Source organism: Pyrgilauda ruficollis, unplaced genomic scaffold (genome assembly GCF_017590135.1).
Source record: "Pyrgilauda ruficollis isolate IOZ18807 unplaced genomic scaffold, ASM1759013v1 scaffold1, whole genome shotgun sequence".
In the NCBI taxonomy this organism is placed as follows: Eukaryota; Metazoa; Chordata; class Aves; order Passeriformes; family Passeridae; genus Pyrgilauda; species Pyrgilauda ruficollis.
In genome coordinates this window covers 2,237,243-2,261,357 of record NW_024508100.1, presented here as the reverse complement: position 1 = coordinate 2,261,357, position 24,115 = coordinate 2,237,243, and the positions used below count along the sequence as shown (strand labels likewise).

General features: G+C 39.0%; 1 protein-coding gene across 2 annotated transcripts in view; it reads right to left on the bottom strand.

Moving 5' to 3' along the window:
• Positions 1-376: 376 nt before the first annotated feature.
• The window catches only part of UVSSA (UV stimulated scaffold protein A), a 47,392-nt gene continuing 23,653 nt past the window's right edge, over positions 377-24,115 (bottom strand). For both annotated transcript variants that reach the window (XM_041476661.1, XM_041476738.1), the window contains exons 8-13: positions 17,428-17,605; positions 16,367-16,516; positions 11,543-11,726; positions 10,469-10,580; positions 5,911-6,094; positions 377-2,855 (exon numbers count right to left, since the gene is read on the bottom strand). In XM_041476661.1, the coding sequence (XP_041332595.1) occupies positions 2,762-2,855; positions 5,911-6,094; positions 10,469-10,580; positions 11,543-11,726; positions 16,367-16,516; positions 17,428-17,605 (902 nt within the window). In that variant the 3' untranslated portion in view covers positions 377-2,761. The remainder of the gene's footprint in view (positions 2,856-5,910; positions 6,095-10,468; positions 10,581-11,542; positions 11,727-16,366; positions 16,517-17,427; positions 17,606-24,115) is intronic.

Below are 24,115 nucleotides of genomic sequence, written 5' to 3'. Positions count from 1 at the left end.
CTAATGAGAATGCTTAAGTGACAACACCCAAGACCTGCTGCATGTAAACATGCTGAGTGGCTCTTATAGAGAAATAATTGGATAAATAATTAACATGGGTTAAGGGAAGGGTTTGTCCCACACTGGACCAGGGGAACACAAGGAAAGTGCTACAGGGGATGTGCAATTTACACATTTTCCTATGAAGGGTCAATGGTTCACCTTGCCCCAAGGCAAAAAAATGAAGAAAAAGATGCAGAGGAAAAACACCAGAAGAGCTTTAAAAGAAGTCACCACTGGCCATCAACCTGTCCCAAAGTCCAGGTACCTCTGTCTGAGCTGGCTGTTTCTGAGCCACCTGCCAGAATATTTTTTTTTTTTTTTTTTTTTTTTTTCCCCAAGCATGCATGCTTTTAATAAAGGAAGGGGGAAAGCACAGATCATGTGATAGGATCAGGTTTAACTGCCAGATTGGACAACTGGGTCCAGACAGGAAGTTTTAGCTGATAATTCTAGAACTGATGTGACCAAATAGCACCATTAGAATCACAGCATGGTTTGGGTTAGGAGGGATCTTAAAGACCACCTCTTTCCAGCCCTTCTGCCAGAGGCAGGGACACCTTCCTTCAGACCAGGCTGCTCACAGTGGAACATAACTGACTAACCACACTTTTCTTTTTCTTCCCCCCTCAGATTTCTGCCATTTTCATTCCAATCTTGGTCTTTGGGATCTTTATCAAAGGCCCACAATGGGAACTCCAGGGGGTGAAGTGCATCTGCTGTTTGCTGGGGACTTTGTACTGCTGACATTTCATGGCCCCAGCAAAGGAGGGCTAAGTGTTATTGCACAATATAAATTTCCTATTCTTCTTACAGGGAGAAAACATGCTTTAGAAATGAACACCTTCAACCTGTGCAGGCTCAAGAATCTCTGGAATAGTGGCACAATGACCTTTGTGGCTCTTTGAAGGTTAATCACCAAGTGTCAGATAAGTTTGGACTGTCTGGGAATCCCAGCAGCCAATGATTACTACCACATTCCAATGTGTGAGGTGGTGGAGCTGTTTGGTTTCTGTGTTTTCTGTTTTGTGTGTATTTTCTATTTTGTGTGTGTGACTTTGTCCATAATATGAAATCAAATCAGTTTAGCAGCTGATTCCACTGACTTGATGAACTTGTTTTGTCCTTATCCACATTTTCATCTGAAATCTTCACTGCCACATTAGCAAGACTGACAATAGAAGTGGCTTTACTTTCCAGTGCAGTGAGTAGATATTACTTGAAATTCTGCCTCTTAATTTATTTTCAGTATCTCAGAAGTATATCAACTTGTGTTGAAGAACAAAACATATTTTCCAAATTAGAGAGTTCCTGCAAGATAAATTATCAAAAGTCAGCATTAATTGCTTTCCATGCAGTACTTGTGCAAGTCAGAAAGTGTTTGGCAGAACTGTAAATTAGCTTTTGTCTGAGGTGGTCAGAAGCTACACTGAGTTGTTGAAATTTTCCCAATTTTTAATTCTTAAGAGTCTCTTTACACATGAGGAAACACCTCCAACAGGTGAGTAACTAAGCCTGTGCTATAGAGAATCCATTCTACTTTGTGATGAGTACTTTATTGGAGACTTTTGCAGGTCACTTTGAAATTGATTTTCAAACACAACTCTCCTGATTCTCTGGATTTTCTTTACCCATAAAGCTGTATGAAATGTTGCAAGAGCACAACTGGTCACTGTTTCATTCTCTCTCCTTAAGCTTGACCATAACCAGCAAACAAATTTGGGAGATTTGTTTAAGTACCCAGGCAAGAACTACAACCCACAGTGGATCCAGCTGCACATTAACTCTCTGGAGTTAGAAGATTCCAGATGCTTGTGTAATATCTGGGTCATTATATACACTCTGGGGCTTTAGCCTGATGTAATTTTATCTGTTTCAAGCCAGGCAGTTCACTTGTGCCACTTGAGTGATTTTCTTAAACTTCTTCTTTTCACCTCATACTGGAGCTTTTTGGACTGCAGTTCAACTGGAGCACGTTCTGTGTTCATGTGCAGACTTTCACAATGTGCTGCCCAGGAGCAGCTCTGAGAGATACTGGGATACCATCTTGGGAAGAAGCAGGCCAGGATGATCTTTGCCATTTCAGCTTTTCCATCTGTGCCACAGCTACCAAGACTAACATAGCCACTGGAATTCAGTTTGCAGAAATCAAACTCTACTCCATTTATCATCTGAAGGCACCAGCTGATTTGGATTTTTTTACTGGGCACCAAGGTTTTTGTAGAGCTGCTGCAGGAGCTGCTGTGCTGCTTGGTGTGGCTCAGTTTGTACAGCAGTAGCCTGAGAAAATGCTCTGTGCATTGGCATTCCTACCAGCAATCAAATTGCTTTTAAAGTATCTTTTTCCCTGAAGGCCTGAAAGTGGAAAATTAAACACATGTACTGGCAAAGGAAGTACAAATTACATGAGTTCCTTAGGAAGGAAAACAACCAAGCCCCAAAACCTGAACAGTTTACCCAAATTATGTACAAGTCATAAAAGATCTCTATTTCATGCGTATTTCAAATAATTATCAACTTTTTAAATGCATTCAATTCCACACCATCACATCTTTTCCAAAATTAATATTCATTATCAAATAAATTAAACTTGGAAACAATTTAAAAATGACACCTGTAAAAATGTGCCCAGCAAAGTATTGTAGTGTAAATACAAATATCTTTGATTAAGGGTTTTGCAGTTGCACTCCTGTAATAAAGAAGGGCAAAGGTGATTAAGAATTTAATTCAGTGCATAGTTAAACTGGTTGGCAAACTTCTCGTGCTTCCTTTGGTCCACCCGGTTCATGGCTTTCATGACCCGTTTCATGGCCCCTCTGAAAGAGAAACAAAACAATAATAATGGTTCTGTTGAGTCTACTCAATCTCAGAGAACATTTATGAATGTTGGGGATTTGATTAATCACTACCAGGCTTCTGAGCGTGGCATTGATGAGGTTGAACAAATTTGTCCTGTTAACTAAATTAGCTGTAGCAATATAAATAGTATAATTCAGCAATGATTTTATTAACAGGAGTAAACAAATTCAAGTCTTTCAGTTTAATGGCTCTGTGTTCCACCCTCCCAGTGTTACTTCTTAGAGCCACATGGAGCAAGTTTGATTTTCAAAAGCACGTAAGTGCTCTCAGGGAAAAAACCCCTAAAAGTATCTAACAAGATCTTAAAGAATTAATACTCAGAAACCCTTATGAAATCAAACCCACAATCCAGAAAGTTTTTGTGAGGGAAGGGTTGGCTGTTCAGTTCATGTGAACTTCCACAGGTTACTCTAACTCTGTTTCATCAGATGTGGGCTGAGTTGGACTCTTGCTCACTCCAGCAGCATCCCCATTCCTGAGCAGCAGCTTTTAATCCACAAGAACAACTCTAGTGTAGGAAGACACCAGAGGTTATTGTGTATCTCTCCAGGACAGGCTTCTGCTGCAGCAGTGCTCGGAGTTCAGCCCAGGCAGGACAGTATGGCAAACCTCACTCACACATCACCTGCAAACGGGATCCCTGCTGCCTCGGGATGGGCAAACACCTGAGCCCTCTGCCTCTCCTGCCGTGCTTGGAGAAGGCTCTGGAACATCCTTCAGGTTCAAAAAGGAAGTGAGGGAATGAACTTCAGAGCTGTTAAGCTTTCTGGTGCTCCCAAATCCACTGGCTGCCTTTGCTTCCTCCCAGTAAAGATGTGCCCAGAGCTTTCTCTAGGGAGGGACTGCAATGCTTCTGAGCTGGGTAATTCAGACATCTGCACTTTTTTCCCTTCCACAAACTTTTGAGTGTAGATTACACAGCTACGATTTTGAGGGTGAGGAAAATGATGAACAGGAGTAGGAGATTGTCATAAAAGGCAGAGACAGAGCAGGTGATGCATCATCCTGCAGCTGGTAAGGCAGAGGAATGGGTTCACAAATCCAGAAGTGTAAGAAGCAGCAGAAGCAGTCAGGAAAATGTGAACATCTGCCCCCTCAGAAACTTAAAGCAGCTGTTGTGCAGAGCTCAGGGCACCATGCCTCAGGAATTTTGTTCCTCCCTGGATTCTGAAGTTCCAGTTTTTCCTGGTTACCTAAGATGCCTCTGGAACAGAAGCTCAGCTGTCTGAGGGTGATGTTTGCAGGTGTTCTCAGCTGTCACCCTGCCTGTGAAGGCTGTTATCTCCTCACACATCTCCAGGTAAACACCTGGCTGCTCTGCTGATGTGTGAGGTAGAGCAGCTACAGGCTTGGTTTGAGGGACTGTCCCATCCAAAAGCAGGGCACTGACTGATGTCTCCTTTGATTTCTACACATTTGGCAAGTTCCATCACACAAGTAGATAGATTCAAGGCCTGTGCTGTTAAGACTCTAAGTTGTCACAATCTGCATTTATCACTTCTGAGGATGTTCCCAGCTGTGCAGGAAAATGCAGCTAAGACATGCACCTGGGCCTCTTTCAGGATCAGCCCTTGCACACTATTCCAGCTCTGCTTCCAGGGTTATCTCCAATAAAGAAGCTGACTTCTGGTTTGGTAACTGTTCTCTGTAATGGCTTCATTTCCAAAGCCATTTTGAAACATCTGAAAGAGGTTTCTTCTTAATAACACTCTAAATGGTGGGATTAAAGATTTTCTCAGCAGCAACTGCAATGAAAACCAACACTCTGAAAAAACACCCTGGAAGAGGTATACTTTTAACAAAAGTCTGCCAATAAAGTTACCAGAGTAAGGAAAATGTGGTCATGGTTTTGCACTTCAAATATTACCTAATTGGTAGGAGAAAAGTGAGCCTTTAGCAGTGCAGAGTGGCCTTGCCACTTTCATGTCATGTAGGTTTTACATTAGCACCAGTGGATTGTGTGATACTGTAAATGAAATGAGATCCCACTTTGATGATCTGTGTGCAATTTCACTTAGCTTTACTGGCAGACTAGAGCCTGGGTTTATCACCTATACATTTCAAGTAATTTGGGGTTGTTATAAGGAGCCAAGGTTATCATCTTGTTTAGTGCTGCAAAGCATGAAACCCATTAAAAACTTGACAGGTTTCATTCCCTATGCCTGGCACTAACACACACTCAAAATCATTAGCACAAACCACAGTAAACCATGATATGAAATTCCAATCACTAGAACTGTATGTCTCTGACTTCTAACTAAGACCAGGTGACATGAGAAATTCACATAAAATGTGCTATTTCCATAACCAAAAATAATGTGGATTTGGCTCTGTTATTATAACCAGTACATCAGAGAAGGGAAAATTGAGTTTAAACAAATATTGTGTCCTGGATGCTGTTCAACTCATCCAGTATGCTTAGAGAATAACCCACCATTAATGATTTTACAATAATAATTTTTCTTTTTTGATTTGACAACTTTACCTTACTTTGACTACATTTTTGACATGTGAAACTCTTTAAATAGCTGCAGCTGCTTCCCATTTGATAAAGACCAGAGCATGTTTAGGCAAATTTATGTTGTAGCCACATCTAAGCAAGAACAGGCATCAAAAATGGTGTTAATAGTGGACAGATGGAGCTACTGTATGTTTTAAAGCACATTTGGGAGTGGCTGGCAGGTTCCCACAGCCACCTGAGGTGCTGTGCCTGACTAATAAATGATCATCCAGAGAAGCCAATCCAGAAATTAAAGTTTTAAAAAAATTGAGACACATTGAAAGAAGTCTTTCATAGGGAAATTTTGCAAATTACTTAAAAATCGCTCTCGAAGAAATAACCTTGGTTGTCAAGACCTGCTATTTTTTACCCTCCAGACATATGGAAAATATTCTTGCTTGCAGTTAGCCAAAGAAGCTGTTTAGTAAGTTCATGTTAATGTAGAAACAGAGAGTACAGTTGAATCAAACAGAAATAGGAATTAACAGGCTTTAGAGAAGGCAGTATCTTACTTATTGAAGACTTTCTTCTCAAGCCGGGAACGAGAAGTGTTAGCCTGTTGCTTCAGGTCTGTCAGATTTGGATATTTTTGCTTCTTCCCTTTCTTTTTCTGTCCTTTTCCATTACTTTTAGAAGAACCAAGATCCAGTCCTGTAGCAGCTTCAACCTCTCTCATGAATTCTGGATCTCGCCACTCTGTTCAAAAGACAAAAAATGAACTTTGAAACTCCAAACCCAGGGAGGATTTGCAGTCCCCTAAGGAAGAGGTTCCTGTCACCAATGGGTGATGGCAGAACCACAGTGATCTAAAGGATCTAAAGGGAGGTAAAGCAGTTTCCCAAAATGACAGAAGTGGATGAAGAAGCCCTGCCAGTATGTATTAGTAGCTGCTATGGACAAAACTGTTCTGTAGGAAGACCTAAGTCAAGGTTTTTCTGTGGCACAGTAGCAAAGTTCCAACGAAACTATTCCATGTAGGAGAGTTGAATAAACACAGTGGTTATTATTTAGAAATGAAAATGCCAACAATATAGCTGAGGAACTTATTTGCAGAAATAAATTCTGCATAAGCTTAAAAATAAACCTTAAAAAATGGAATGTATCAACTTTTTAGCAGAGTAGGTCTGGCAACATTGTGATTTCTTTTCATCAATAACACTTATTTTAAAACATGAACTGGTATCTGACATATACATAAAATTCTTGAGTAGGACAATATGATCCTGCTGCCACAACACCCATTTTGCATCTGAAAAAGATACTACTTTCTAAGTATCCCACATTGCCTCAGATTAATTATCTAAATCAAATTTCTTCTCTTGACACAAGTTAATTTATCTAAACAAAACCTTGTTTTACATTTTTTCAAAACCTTAATGCTTCAGAATCTAGCCATACACTGTAAGTGGATTCTGATCCTAGATGCCACCAGAGGAAAAAGCATGAACAATTTAGACTGTGGACTGTTTGAGGAATCCACAGTTTTTCACCTTCAGTGTAGTCTTGTATATCAAAACATGGTAGCACAAAGTATAAAGTAAAAATGTGGCTGGAGGATGGACATCTGCCAAGGGGAAATGTAGAAAAATTTCATTTCATTGTAAAGACTTTGAGCATTTAGGTTGGAAAAAATTGTAGGAAGTACTACTTCAAAAAGAACATGGTCCACACTCCGCAGAAATGCCAGAAGTCTGCATTTTAACAACAGTAATTGCCACTCATTTGTCATAGTTTCCCTTATGTCAGCCAGCCTTTCTTGCCTGCAGAAATTGTAACACCGAACGTCTACTCCTCTTACATAACAACTGTGTAAATATAGAGACATAAACAGTCCTAAAGGACTCTACAACTTCATTTATACACCAAGATGGTCACTGAGTGTGACAAACGCTGCTAACAACATTTCAGGAAGGTCAGAGGCAATGTCCTCACTTAAGAACACGGTGTTAAGGAATAGCAGAGCAATTTTCCAAGGAAAGGTTAGATCTAAACTACCATCATACATGAAAGGAAGGACTGATTAAAATCCAACACACCAAAAAGCATGAGGAAAGCCAAGCTGTTCAAGAGTTGCACAGGAGAGTTACAAAGGGAGAAAATAGAACACATATACTTGATAGATCATAAGACCTCACTGACTTTTTTTTTTTTTTTTTTGAAGTGAGGGAATACAGAACAGCACAATTCAGATACAGGAACGATTAATCCAAGATTAAGGAAAACTGTCTAAACAGTTTATCTCCCAGTAATAAGAAGGCGTCACAGTTTAGGAACCCCGTGAATGGAGCAATTGTTTAAACACAACGAAAAAATGCCGGCATCCAGTAGAGATGAAATGAGCATTTGAGTAAAATGAAGGAGCAATTTAAAAGCTTTTGAGAAAAATCAATAGAATGCCAGGGAAGAGCAGGCTTTTTGAGCATTGATGGGCCCCTAAAGCTCTTCATACATTGTTACTGAGTTTAGCAGCAGGGAAAAGAAAATTACACAGTTTGCAAGGGTAGGCGGGAATCAATACTGTAGTTAGTAAAGAGATGCTATTTCACATCTGAGTGGCCAGCGGCCTGCCTTCACCAGCCTGTCCTGATACCTGTTTGTTAACAAGTCACTAAGGGCTGAAAAACCAGATACTCTTCAGGGTTGACACAAAAAATAGGCACTTAATTTGCTCCTGTGTGTGAACTATGGGAAAAGGATGAACGCTGCAGATTAGCGGGTCAGCGTAATCCCAACTGATTCACGGTTCCAGGACTGAAGAGCCCAAAGCACCTTTCTGTGGACATTAGCTAGAGTTTAAAATTTTGTACTAAGATAATAAACGATCCATAATAACAACAACAGTGTTGTCACAACACAGTCATTAGCACACAAACCATATGACTTCTATCTAACTGTTTCCCCTCTTAATCATACAAAGATAGAAATAAATCTACCATCCAGTAGGAAGGAGATGCACGAAGAATTTTGGTGCAATTTAACCATACAACTGATCCCCAAATTTAAGTGGTTTTTTTCAGATTTTTCAAACTTCTCTCATTAATGATGTTGTCAATCAAACAGCTCCTGACTGTCCAGTAGGCTCCCAGTTGTGTAATTCCCATAGCAGCACTGCTCAGAATTGCTTCAAGACCTTTATAATAAAAAAACCCCAAAACCAAATATCACTGAAAACTAACCAAACACACCCCTCCAAACCACAAGCCTCAAAAGAAGCAAAAAAGAAATTAAAAAGTTGATGAAAATACTCTAAAATAAATATAAAAATAGCAAGGCAGAGCAAAGACGAAAGTGGATAGAAGTATTTAGTGACATCTGGTATATGTATGGCTTTAGAAACATGGAGGATTTTGTCCAAATTAAGTGGCACAGCTTGTGCAGCATGTCCCCAGCCAGATGGGATGGACCTTTGTGTGACATTTCAGCTTAACAACCACACTCAATAACACAAGGAGCAATGCCAACACTGGTTTGGGACTAACAGACACATTCTTGTGGACCAGAGGTGAGAAGCCTCTAACAACACCGAGCTGACACTGTAATAAAAATAAATACTATGTCTAGCCTCAAGCAATGGCAATTTCACAGGGAAAAAAAAAATCAATATTTTTCAGTCCAAGTGATTTTTATACCAGAATATTAGTTTCCAGTTTGAGATTTCAACAACACCTATCAGTTTAATTTGCTAGTTTTAGTTTGTCATAACTAAGCTGGGAACTTTCCTTTTTAACACATCCACACTCCTATCCTGGTTTCCCTGTGACAGTCCAACAGTGTCTGCTGGCTGGATGCCAGTTTAGAGCACTTACTCCACCTGGACAGGGATGGAAACTACCTGCAAATGTAGCACTTTGACACCTGCAAATACCAGAAGGTGTTCAGTAATTGCTGCACTGCTGTGCTGCTGTAATCACCAAGCACAGTCACTCAAAGATGGTCAAACAAGTATTAAAGGACACTGGGTGGGTCAATTCTATGTTCAAATGCACACTCATTTCACACAGACCTTTCTGAATACAGATTCCTGTTTTGAATACAGGTAACTGTTCCTCAGGCTCTCAAGAGTCTTCATTAAAGGTTCAGTAGCTTTATTAATAATATGCATAACTGTCAAACACCAAGTCAGTCAAACCTGAAGAGAGAACTCCTGCAAGGGAGTACAGTACAGGTTATCAAAATGCTAATGCCTATGGCTAAGTTTAATTAGAATGCAGAATACTCACCTACAATAAATAGCTCAAAGCAGAGAAAACTAAGACCTGCTGAAGGAAGCTAGGTTAAAGAAAAGCTGTCCCCTCCAATTATACACTGTGTCTTTGCTGGATAGATCCCTCTCTCATCTTTGCAGTCCATCAACTGCCAGTAGCTTCCTGGCTGTAGTCCACCTGTCCATCACTAATAGGGTTTTAGTTGCACTACTGCAAGAAAGCCTTTTATTCCCCTTGGAAGTCTTCCTGCCTGTGTACTTATTGCCTGCATTTCTCACCTACCAGTCCAGAGCTGAACCTTGGCTAAAAATGCCCAAATTATCTTGGGGAAGAAGGAGTCCTCCCCTCCACACCTGAAGGCTGCAGCCAGGATGCAAGGAGATGACCAATAGTTTTGTTGCCCATTCCCACTTGTTTAAAAACAAAAATCCAGCACGCCCTCCCAAAACTGGTGGTAACACAGTGATCCTAATAATATTATCATTGTATTGCATAAATCACAACTGTCAGGGACCAGCAAGATTAGATATCTTTGCAGAAACACAGGAACGTTACTGCAAAGCACTTCCCAGGGAACAGGTCCAACCATCCTTGATAAACATGTTCCTTATAAACATGATCTGTCTGAGCAGTGTTGGGAACATTACAAAAGCCACTGGAAATAAAGTACAAACACAATGTTAACATTATTCTGTCTATACATGTATCCGTATTTATCACATCAGCAAGAATCACTGCAAATGAGCTGTAATTTAAAATCAATAGGAATGCAAATGGGAGAATGTGATTAGGAGCAAAACAGGTAACAGGTAACACTTCTGCCTAGTATTTATTTTTTTTTTCAAGATGCTATGCAGACACAGACCTGGCTGGGCTGCTTGCTTCTCAAACTTCATCTTTTCTTCTCTGGCTCTGTCCTCTGCATTTACAGGAATCCCAGAGTCATCCCGAGGAATTATCTTTCCATGGAAAGGGCACTTGAGAAAGAAAGAGGGGGAAAGAAAAAATCTCACAGAGTCATCCCGAGGAATTATCTTTCCATGGAAAGGGCACTTGAGAAAGAAAGAAGGGAAAGAAAAAATCTCACAAATTTTCTGAATGAAAAGAAAATGTTTAATTTTATTCAACACAGCTTAAAGCTGGAAACTGGAATTGAGCAACAAAACTACATTTGACTCCCAGCCCTCTTCAGAAAGCATCAGAATCCTGTAAACATCATGTGTTTAATATATTCAGAATGTCAAATAAATAACCTCTTTTTGAAACAAATATCCAATTTCAAGAGACCAGGTAGCACATCCTGTCAAGGCTGGAACTAGGGCACCAATGCTGTACTATGTATTGTTGTTCATGCTGTATCCCTGTCCTGTAACAATCCCATCAGAAGTACTGAAGTGCATTCAGATCCTTCAACCTCAGACAATACAGGAAGAACAGAGATAACAGAACCAAGTATTTAGGCAAAATAGTTCTGCTCAACAGTGCTTATAATTTGAGGCTGTGTAGAGTTTAGCTTTCATAAAACTTAATTTGTAAATAAAATTTCTTTGCCCCTCAAACATGTAAGTTTCTTGAATACAAGTAAACATTGTAAGTTTCTAGAAACAGTTAACATCAAATATGCCTCTGAGGAAAATTTTTCAGCAAAGAACTATCTCTGTCTTACTGCCAGGTACTCACACATCACAGTAATAAATAAAATCCAGAAAACCTACAATGAATGCCAAAAAAAATTTTGACAGTTCTTTAAATGTTTACATCTTCTTTACCAAAAGGATGTTTCCCTTACAAAGCACATATTAACAATGAACTGCTCCAACACGATGCTCTTCCTCTCCCCTGAGCTGTACTTACAACGTGAAATAAATTTTTATGGATGTTTTAAGGAGATTTTCTCCATACAGCGCAGATTTTGGAAGTGATGTAACTTGGTGCCTACCTTAATCCGATCTTGTCTTTCACACAGACTCCCATCAGGCATGGGTGCTCGACATTTGTGTTTCACTGGCTCAAACTTGCCAGCAAATGTTATATACCTGGTTTTTAACATTTCTGTAATTTCTTTATTTTCCACCTCTTCCTCTACTTCACTGGGTGCCCAAAATCGATGCTCAGAAGTAAATCTGTGAAAACAACAAATGAAAATAGTTCACACACAAAATGGTAAGAGAACACATAAAGGTGCCATTATCAACCTGTGCTAAACTCACATGTGAAAGGAAGGGAATTACTAGTGAATTAAAAATAGGAATCTACCAGTCTTTCTTAGGGCTCCTGTATTATGAAGATATTTTTAAAATACCACAAAGCCTGTCAAGTATTGATTTCCTGTTTAACCTGCTAAGCTATTACATGTCTTAGCTTTAGTTCATGATGACATCCAGAGTCAGTTATCCAATTTCCAGATTCAGTGAAAACTTTGTAATTCTGTACTTAACATTCTTCATAACAAAATACTTCTGTGATTAAGCACAGATCAAGGAGGAAACAGTTTGATCTTAAACAGTCTGATCTCATTCCTGATAGCTGGACTCCTGCAGCAGCAGAGCAGCAGAAGCTGGAATCAGAGGATGTTGCAATAAACTGAGACCATGGGAAAGAGCAAACAATCAGCTGAGCCTTATACAGATTCTTTCTTTCAGGTTCTCCTACACAGTGTCTACAAATCTGAGAAATTAGCAGGTGTTCCTCTAGGAAATTAAGCTAATCTATTGAAAAGCTGTTTTAAAATTAGAGACCTTACCTACATTTACAGACAGACAGGCAAACAAAGATTTTCTCAACAGCATTCATATAATTCCATATTAATATTCACATTATTTCCACCCTAAGCTGCCAACAGTATGTAGAGAAAAACAGGCAATCCCAGAGAGCAATTACCTGACTCATTTTAAATACTAATCTTAGGAGGCAATGACTGTCCCTCTGCTGGTAAATGTTTCTTCTCTTAATCATGAAAAGAAATTAGGGTAACCAGCTTAAGCTTAGCTATCTGATTTTAAGATATCTGAAGTTAACAACAACAATCCCACCCCAAATTTCAGAAAATATGAAGTTAAAGAGGAAAAAAATACAGCTAAACTAAGGGAAAAAAATGGCAGCCTGCATGTCTGCTGCTCACGACAAGCAAGATGAAGATACCTAGATGACAGATGTCTTGATAAGGACACGAAATTCCTAAAGGAACCTTACAATCCCTTTCTTCCACATAGTTTTTCAATCCAGTCAGTTCCAGAGTTATTTGGGAGGATTTTCTCTATCCATATCCAATTCCTCTCACTCACTAATATCCTTGGATGTCATTCCTGCTTTGCTTTCTGTGGACTGCAGAGCTACATATACATGAACACTGGCTTCACTCATCACACCAGTCACAATCTGGCAAAACACATAAGCCAATACTTGAAAGAATTACTTTAAAGGATCTGAAAAGTTTTGATTAATTTTATCTGACCAAGCTTTCAGTAGATGACAAAGGAAAAAAAAAAGTAGAGGAAAATATCTGACCATAGCAACTGATGACATATACAGCTTCTGGTTTTAATGCAATAGATGGGCATTTAAACTATGTGAAGAGGTTAAAATTAGGTTAAAAAGGGTTTAAGGAAACTCTGAAACATCTCTGTGATCTGCCAACATCAGAAAAATGTTCAACAAAATTCTTGTTAAACAGATTGATTCTATCTGTAATTTCTCCATCAAATACACCTCACTAGTGCCAGAGAAATGCTAACCTGCCATAAAGTACAAATAACTTCTTCTGGTAACTTAGGGGATAAAGGCCAAAGAGTTCCAGTGGAGGCTAGTTCAACCATAAACACACTAATGTATTTCCACAGTTTTTGGTTAAACAAAGTATTTTTAGTTACACACTTCTGCAAAATGTAGCAAAAAAAACCCCAAAAGCCCTGAGAGTCCTTCTAAAAAATCAATATTGCTTCAGCCCAGTGTTTGAACAGTACAGTATTTTAACCTTGAAAATTATGTGGCAAGATTGTACAATAGAGAGTAAATAAAATAATGACATCAATTTCTTATTTGCTTATTTTAATGCAATGCTGAAAGCAAAACTGAGTGGCAGCTCTGTGTCACTAACCTTGCAGTCACACAGCGGGAAAAGCATTCCGAAAAAAGGCACTATACAGGATTTTCATATGCATGACAATCTTACAGAATCTCTTAGTAAAATTCTAATGTCCTTTGGTGGTCTGAACTCCCCTCCCCCTCCCAATTATCAAATTACAGTTACAAGAGAATGAAGAAGCATTTAACAGTTGTGCATGTCAACCCTTCCAGTTAAGAAATAGCTCTATTTAATAATTCCTCTGTCTCCCTTCCCCTAAATATGCATCCAACAAATGTCAAGAATATTAAAATTATGTTTTGCCCTATGTATCATTGACCAGTATTTGGGAACTTAAAGTATTCCTACAAATATCTTAATACATATTACTGTTTATTACAAGCATGTAACTTATTTTCTCCCAACACAACTTAGAAGCAGGTGAGAGAACAAAGCAGTGGTAGTTCCCAAAGTTTTCTGATTTCTTGTTGTAAGTTAAGCAACCTTAAAAACCGGAAGATGCTTGCTTGAAAAAATGATGCATTTGACAAGTAAAACCTGCTTGTAAGATGGATCAGAAGAGGAAGAGAGAATCAACTAAAAGATGAAAAAGTTCAACGCCTAACTCACATTTAGAATGCTCCTAATCCAGATAAATAACAGAGGCTTTAATGGCAATGACACAACAATAAATGAGGAGGAGGAGGAATAAAAGACAAGTAATGGTTAACTGAAATCTAAGAGAAAGCTTTTTTAGAACTGCTGCACTCTTTCAATGAATTTACATCATCTTAATTTCTAATCTGACAGAAAGCTTATAAAAACATTGTATAAACATAAATTCTAACCCCAGATGCTTACAGAGATCCTGAAGCAAGTGCAAAAATGGGCTAATTCAAACATCCTAGTCACAGTCAGTGCTGCACCAGCTATTTCACTCTGCTCCTAAGAGTAAGCAGATTTAATTCAAGGAGGAGAGTAGATGGGTCTGGAAGGTTCATGCTATCCAAATAAGTCTGTTAAGCTGACACAGCAGACTCTACACAATTCAACACTGCAGCATTCACTACCTTCTGCTCCCCCCCAAAAAAAACCCAACAAAACATCTTTAGAAAATCTTCCCTGGTGGCTACATTCTCACTGTTAAAATCTTAATTTATTGTAAATGCTGTGATTAAGTAAGTGCACTGCTAAATGAGACAGAAAGACTATTCCCCTTCAGATTTTAAAAATTCAAATTCCATACACAACCCATATGTGTTGTCTATTTTTCAGTTTGCTTTTTTCCCCTAAGAATCTTACAGAGCCAGTATGGGTGCATACAGAAACGCTGAAGGAGTTGACTGATAACTACCTTAATTTTTCAGTGAGTCTGTTTTATGCCTGGGGTCAATGGTATTGTGTGTGCAGTTACTTAAATTATCTTTAGTTAGATTGGCACATCTGTAGTTATAGACTATAAGGTTCAGAAGTGTGCCCTCTATTTTACTGGGAAGCATAAAAATAAAACAGTACAGCACGAGGCAGACAGGCAGTGAAATATGCTTCTGATTTCACTTATGACTTGAATAACTCATTTGCAATGTAAAATAAGGCCTTACTACCTTTTTGGCATTATCACAGACAAATGCTTCCTAAAGCCCTGCTGAAAATATTTTCATAGGCTTTGAAGAGCCTATACCACATGAGATGGAATCCGAAGCCTGGAGTGACTGTGGTAAAGCCCTTTTATGCATCAAATTGCACCAGTTTTCAGTAATTTAACAGATATTCAGCATTTTACAAAATCAGGTGAGGTGCAGGATTAAAAATTTCCTCTTGTTCCTTTCTGCCAACACTGTTTTAGCACTGTGATTACAGGCTAGGGTTTTTTATTTGTTTTGGTAAGAAAACAAACTAAGTTAAAGTAATACTGCTAAGAATACAACAGCTTAATTTGCAACCCAGCCAGTCAGTGATTTTTGCCTTTTTCAAGGCAGGTATGGTACACACGGATAGCAAAGTTCTGGTGGACTTAAACAAAATTTATACATAGAGGGAGGACTTTGCAATCCAACTTTCATTTAAAAATAGTAAAAAGGATTTTTAAAAACTGACTGCTAGAAATACATTCTGATGTGTACCTACCACCTCTTCTCCCCAGCAGTGCTAAAGCTTTCCCTAAGTCAGCAGTGCTTCGTGAAACACAAAACCTCCCAGACAGCAATGGAAAGTGAAAGATCCAAATCCAAATCCTGTAAGTGCCACCCTTCTCTTGTGTGACTGAATAAGCCTATCAGTTTCCTCAGTTACCACTCTGTGAAGTCAGGAAAAACACTTCCCCAGCCTTTCTCCTACCTTGCCTGCTACTTATTTAGATCTTAAAGTCTCCAGCTCAGGGAATGTCTATCACACACTTGGCAGAGCCCTTTGCATAACGAGGTACCAGCTTAAATTGGAGTAACTGATGCCATGCTGCAAACATAAAAAGAGCAGAAAAAAAAAAGTGCTTTGAAGCATCAAAGGATATTTAATTAGTATCACATCTTCTCAAAACAAATAACATTTAAAGATAGAATTTCTGACTTTGTTTATGGGTCCTACAACACAAGGTAAAGAAGTAATTATCAAAAGAAATAGCAGTCAGCCCACTGCATGACCTCTGAGTACAAGTAAATCTATTTATTTGTTTAATTTGTCTTAAAAGAAAAAGAGCATTACTTGAGAATCTTCCCAGCACTTGGCTGATCCTCTCCCCAGTAGTGAAGATCTAATCCAAAAGGCATGAGGGGAGCTTTAGCTCTTTCTTCCAGTTTTCTTCTTTTACTCTCAGGATCTTCCAAGTCTGCTGTCTCAGAAGTTGCAGATTCACTGGAGAAAATTGATGAGAAGTCAATACAGAACACCAATGACCACAACAACATTTTCTTTTTTTTCTGTTTTCATTAGATTTTTTTTAGACCAACACTAATATTACCTTACATGTACAATTACAACTACTTTTCAAGGTTGTCTTTTTTTTTTAAAGGAAGACATTATGACACAACACCACACACTCTGCAGCTCACTGCATGTTCAGCTAGTGCTGGCTAACACATATCACACTGTGGGGGCAGAAGCCCAGAGATCTGATGGGGGCAGCAGTGAATCATGCATACTGCACTCCCACAGGAGCCACAGATGTTGTACTGGAAATCTCGGATTAATTCCAGTTTGCTAGGTTTTGGGGGCTTTCCTGGCCCATACAGTAGAGTCTTTCCAGGAACATGCCACTAAGCAGATGATGCCAGCCTTATCCTCAAATCACTGCCAAATGCTAGGAAAGGCTGGAGTTTCACCAAACTTTGAGCAGGACTGATAACAAATATGTCTTTGGAAGCAATACAACATCTCCAGGCAGCACTGACAGCACAAGTCACTGGGAACAAAGAGATGTTGAAACTAATTGCTAACTGAACATTAGGATACACTCTGTTCAGCTGCAAACAAAATTCACCCAAATAAATGGGCTGGGGGGTGTTGTTAGCAAAGAAGGGAACAGTGTATTTTCATAAAGGCCACTTACACCACATAAGATTTATATTAACTGAGCAGTAAAAGGTTCTCTAAGATCCTGGTGCAATCACCAACAAAATCCCAAACATTAAGCAATGGATGCAACTTCAAAACGAGATCAAGTCAGCCTTGTCAGCTTGCCTGGTTCACAAATGCTTTTCTGTGTGCTGTCATGATTAATAAACACAAGAGCAAGAGGTTTGTACAAGAATTAAAACAAAGATGACCTGGCACGAGGAGATGGTAGCTTTGGTAGTTTGTCTCTGAGAAGTTTCAGGGTGGCAGCTGCACAGGTTGGATCGAGTTCATCCTCGTTCCCTTTGAGCGGAGCGCGGGAGCTCAGAGGAGCTGCTCCTCTCGATGCCTTTGCCACCGGAGCTTTTGGAGGTGACTGGGGTTCAAGCCCTGCAAAAAACCCTTGATGTTTAGGAGTGATTTCCTTCTCCCACCCTCACAGTCCACCCAAACAGCTCAGGTGACATCTTCCTGCTTTCAGTTTGCATTAGACATCAACCCCACTGAGAGCGAAACAGAATTATTTAGAGCACATTTGTTTTTCACAGTACTAAACCACACAATTTGCCAGAAGAAAATATCTAAGTGCTGGCAGAAGAAGGAAGTACACCCAGAAAGTCTGTCCAAGAGACAGGAAATGCCTGAGCTACACCTGAGGAACGAGCCCTCTGCTAGGCAGTACCAGGCACTGATGTTCAGCACCAGCAGCTCAGTGGTGGGGTAACTTCAATTAGTTTATACAGCCAAATTAGAGACTCATCATGGGCTGTAAGGATGCAATTAGACAGGCTCAGCTGTTAGACAGCACCTGCCTCTACTTGCTGAGCTGGAGGAGCAACTCTATTAGCCAGTAGTAGCTACAAGAACTTTTCAGCCAATGACAGCTACAATTGGAAAGACCCCTCACACCAATGTGGCTTCCTTTTAGGAAATAATGTATTGAAATGCAAGGTCTCATCCCTCAAAAAAATCCTTAAATTTTATACAAGAAGTCATAGTTTCACAAACCTAAAATTTTCAGCAAATTATCTGAGCCTTCTTATGAAAAGTAACTAAAATTTATCTAACATGTTTTGGCTGTTACTTAATTGTAACTTTTGATCTTTTGCCCAGTTCTAACCAGCCCTGAGGCTGCATTCAGAAGCATTCTTGCTTTGCTAGTCATTTAATGTATCACAATATATTAAGTGGAAAAGGAAAAGCTAATGTTGTATCTGTGACCAGCCATCTGAGTAAGAAATTGCAAGAGCCACAGTGGCAGGGAGGCTTGGTACACAAAATAATTTTATTTGAGAGAATAATATATTTTCCATGAACAAAATTAGAACAATTTGCTGTGACCCATCTCACTACCTTATAAGGTCTCCCAGTAATTCATCCTGACCTTGACTGGTTTGCATCACTCATTCCCTTTAAGCCAGGGGGTGTGACTGCATGGATGGCACTGCCTGACCAGAACCACAGACCAAGATGCTGAGGTGGCAACTTCTGAGATCCACCTCCTGGGAATGCATTTTCCACCTATCTACATCAGGAGCTGAGTCCTTGTGCAGGGAACAACATCCAAACCTTTTCCAAAGCTCAGAGCACTGAGAAGGACACCTGTTTAACCCTAGACAGCCTCTCCCCAGAGACAGCAACAATTCTCATCCAAAATCCAGAGTCCATGCTGCTGCTGAGCACATCTGGCACTGCTGCTCCCTTACTCACTCCTGCCCACACAACACACTAACAAAAGCTATGAACATTCTACATTCTCCAAAGTCAACAAGCCTTTAAAGAACATTATTAAAAATTAAAAAAAAAACCAACAAAACAAAAAACCACCAACCAACCAAAAAAAAAAAAAAACCAAAAAAACTCACCCAAAACCATTTAAAGGCACAATCTCTGCACTAGAAAACAGTCTGCAGAAGGACCAGGAATAAAGGAAATGATAATTAAATATAATAGGCTGGATTTAAGCAGATACCTAGGTTAAACAGCAGAAGAAATTATTTCATTACACTTATTAGGCTGTGGACTTGCTGTTCAAGAGGGAGAATGGTGCCTCCACAAAAATGTGCTTTTAAACAGCACTTCAGTGGCATAATAATGCAGGAATTTTGAATTTATGTCTCTGGAAAGTGGGCAGGGCTCCATCTCAGTTCACATCACAGGCTAGAAAGGGAAAATGCCTTTCTCAGGTGCTTTTATCAAAGTGAAACAGAATTAACCAAAAACATTGGTGCAACCACACTTCAGAATCATCAGTATTTAGAGAAATAAACTTCCTTTAATGACAGAAACAGTTACAAATAGGGCCTTTGGCCCTTCTCAGTTAACCTGGTTAAGAATATGCCATAAACTATCTGTAATGCAGAATTGCTCAGACTGTATTTAGCAAATAAACTGCTTTCTTCTTCCTTTTTTTTAAAGGACCCCTTCTGAAAAGCATTGTTGAAAGCAAATATTTTGACAGCACTTGTATGTGTACAATTTACAAATAGTAAAAAAAAAAAAAAGCCAGAAGATAGCAGGTTTGTGTCACCACACCTCTCATCTTCAGAGAAAATGCATGCTATGTATTAAAAGTTTTCAGAAAACCCTATTTTTTCCATTTGTTTTCCTGTGGTGTTTACAGGAAGCATGATTGCTTGTTCACAACACTGGTTTGGCTGAGGAGGAGGGGAACAGCAGAGACAGGCAGCCAGCAACAGACAAGAAAGGCAAGAGAGATAAATGGACAATGTGACATTTAGATAGATAAAAATCACATCTGGAAGATCAATATAGGAATTCTTAAGAGTTACAAGAACAAAATATTTTCTCATTGATTTCTTATTTTAAACCATTAACAGAAAAATAGCTAAAAATAGATACACTAAGGTATCAGTAACATCACCTCCGCTGTGGAGTTTTTTAAAAGTATTTATGTATGAAAGTAGGTTTTGCTAACAAGATAAAGACAAGAGTGACCAGGCAGACAGCCCCACCTGAATGGTGTCCAATATCAGGGTGGGGTTGCTTTGTTTTGGTTTTAAAACATAGATGGGGTTAAGTACAGTTTTAAAAGTAAAATTCCTCTTCAGAATTCTGCTGTTCTGTGTGGTTTATTTAACAAGTACAGTACCTGGGTTCAAATTGTGCCAATAGCAGCTTTGAGAAAGAATCATAAAAGTGTTTAAATCCCCCTTTTTGTTTAAATTGACCAAATGGCACCTATTGCCTGAAGCAATAAAGTAGCTTGTGTTCACAAGATAAATCTATAGAAGGAAAGAGAGAGGCTGGGGTTTCAGCTGAAGTTAGGCTGCTGAATGCTGACATTATTGATTTTAGCTAGTTCAGCTGGCCTTGTAATTAAAATGTAAATTTGAGAAAGAGATTATGTCCTGACAGAAATGGTGGGATTAGGGGGAGATAAAAGCCCCTCAGTGAAAATTCAGAGAAAAAGCAAGCCCAGGTTTCCTCAGCTGTGTGGATTTAGACGAAATCAAGCTACTTCAGATTCACTGAAGTTTAATTGAAAAAACAGAGATAGAATATAAACAAGTATTATGGACTTCACCTTTCCTGAAAAAAAAAAAAATAATTTCTGCTGCCCATTTGTTGAATCTTAGTTAAGCCAGGTGTATGTGATTTATAACAGTAGACACTGTCCTAGATTGCCAGGAAAATCCAGCAGTTCAGGTCCAATATTTCCCCTCTTACTCTGTGCTCACAATGAAAATGCCTGCTGGTATTTTACTCAGGAAGCACAATAAGCCTTGGACTTTGCAAAGCTTCCCAGTGCCTTTGAATGTAGCTATGCTCATTATGTGAAATCTTGGAATCCTCCTTTGGAAATTCAAATTAAAGAAAAAAGATAACTGTGGTAGTTAAGGAGAAGAGTTCACTAACATTACATAAACACTTTGTCTTACTGGAATTACAGAATATGTTGACACAGTGTTACCTCTCATTAATTAACCCCACTTATTACTGCTTTACAACCGTAGTTAAGAACCAGAAAAACACAAATATACAGCATTTCTATCAAGCCCTTTCTAGACCTTACACCCTCACCTTTTAAGCTTTTTCCTTATGATTTTTCATCCCCTGGCCATGCATAGATCCTCTGAGGGATACTGCTGTGGCAAACTACTTGAAAGTGTTCCAACATCTTGTGCAGTGAGCATTAATTTCCAATAACTTCAGCACAAATCAAGTATATCTCACAACCTGTTAAATTTTCTGGGAAATTTTTATTTACACAGAAGGACCTCTCCTTAGAATGAGGAAAGTTTCCATGACCAGCTGATCAGGATGCATTAGAAGAAGTATCTACAGTCAATACTTATACATGGATGTTGAAGTATTTTGCTGGAAGGGTTAATCATGTTTTTCCGTAAATGTGAAAAGTTAATCTTTATTCCAAATACAGTGTTACAAGCATTTATTGTCCTAAGTGTGGGTTGGTCTCTGTAGGTTCAAGCTGTGCTAAAGGAGGTTGAAGTTGGATATTAGGAAAAATTTATTCACTGAAAAGAGCAGTTAAACACTGGAAGAGGCTCCCTGGGGAAGTACTGGAGTCACCATCCCTGAAGTATTCAAAAATGAGTAGATGTGGCAATGTTGTAGTTTAGTGGGCATGGTGGTACTCAAAGTTTGGATTTGATGATTTTAGAGGTCTTTTCCAATCTTAATGATGATTCTGTGATTCCATACAGGACTTGTGTTTGTGCACACACAGGTATATCAAAACACACTAATAAAACAAGGCAATCTCACTTGTAAAATTATAATTAAATACTTCTGGAGTTTTAGATCCTAAGATCCTAAGAGAAATGGAGATCACACATGCATTTGATTACAGAAATTCTGGTCTGGGGTTTTAACTTCAATGCTGAATATCTGTTTTCAATACAGTTATGATAAATCAACACATGCTATTTACATCATGTAACAACTACATCTGATTTTTGTAAAGGATTCATAGTATTATTAATAGAAAACTTATTCTAGGTACTCGACTTGTCAGGCTGAGAAACACAACTGTGTGTTACTTGCATTTTCCAAATTTAGGAAAAAGGAACCTGAATTTCAAAGAGGTAAATAAGTAATTCTGTCTAACATTCCCCCTGTAAAACATGACATACTTTTTCCCCTTAGAGAAGTCAGGTACAAGCCTTATTTAGCTTAGACAGTGTAATTCTAAGTCACAAACTCAACCCCTGACAATGGTGCTTTACACACTCTGGAGTTTACAGCTTTGTTTCTGCTGAGGTCTCCACTGAGCTGTTCCTCCACATAAAACTGTTCTCCACATCCTTCACGTGCAGGGAGAATTCCCTCAAAAGTTCCTGAGGTATGAAGACCAGACAAGTCAAACCGGACTGAAAAGCTAGACCCAGACAAACTGAGAAATCACTGCAGTAAGGAAGGAAAATGCTTAGGTATAATTTTAATTTCCACCTAGCCAGCACAGCTGTGTCTTTTCAACGATTGAACTGCAGCTACTTAACACACAGAAAAGTACGACTGAGATACCATCAGATTAGAAAAGGCAGTCTGGGGACATCTAACCCAGAAAAAGCACTTCCCATTGTGAGGAAATGAAGGAAGAATTTCAGAAATTGACAGAACTAACTCTTGGGATTTTAGAATTGTAGCTTTGATTCCCGTATGAAAGAAATCTCAAGCAGACTCCAAGATGCAATGTGAACCTATGAAGTAGCTATCAGCAACCTAAAACCATTCAGCTTAAGGCTCAAATACAAGAGAAATAATCTTATTAACTAGAGTAGAAATAAAGGTTTGTGACTGCACAGTCATTCCTAATATAATTTTGGATAAAGATGAAACTTGATAACAGTAGACTGCTTCCATGCTAATAGTCCCAAGTCAGATGATTGCTCTTGTAAAACAGCTATAGGACTTCCTAAAAGCTTTATTCCCAAAGCATTATTGCACGGGTAAGTAATGCTTGCAATGAGACACAGACATGAACTACCAACTAAAGTGGGTGCTTCAGACTAGAGCTGAGAATTGTTCCATTTGCACGTGGAAAAGAAAAGAGATCACTTCCCATGTGAGTCAGAGCTCAGCTGCAAGCCTGGCCAAGACCACCAAGGGCAGGAAGGAATCTCTCATTCTTTGGCATCAGCCAAAAATTCTATTCTATGGGACAAGAGCAATGTCCCACAGAATAGAATTGCACAGTTACATCCCTGACCTCATCCACCCTAAGGCTTTATGCCCATGGAACCAACAGCTGACCAGCAAAGGCTGGAATGTGGAAAACCTCCAGTGAAAAGATTTTGTTTCTCCCTAAAGTTTTCCTTTAAATGAATAATGGCTCCATTTTCCAGGGCTTAGCAATACCAGCCATACCAGGACAGGTCACTCATCAGTGGTATCAGCAACATCAGTGCCCAGTGGTGAGATCTGAGCAACCATATGAAAATTATTTCCACTGCTGTTTCTTTTTCAGCCAAATATTCCTCTTTAGCACCACAGTGTATTTTAAATGACCCTGTGGTCCCACAGGAGAGCTGGCCTCTTGTCAGCTGCAGACATCAGATGCAAGTGTAAATAAGGATTATACAAATGGGAAGTCATTAAAATTCTGGTAATGCTAATTTGGCATGACACCTCTAATGGGTTATATCTTCACACTTCAATTATCTAATCACCTAAATTCTTTTAACAAATTTACATTTCATTTTATACATCAAGATTCAAATTAACTTGTTCAATTCTACCTCCACCCAAACTGCACCCATGCTCAATTCAATTTCTGTATTTAATATCGTCACCAATTTTGAAACTGTAGTTATTAACCAATTAAACACACAGATAATACAACTGCATGTGTCTATATACTTACGCATAGAACTTCTAATAAATTTTCATTTTTAACAAGTTTTTCAGCTCTCAGGA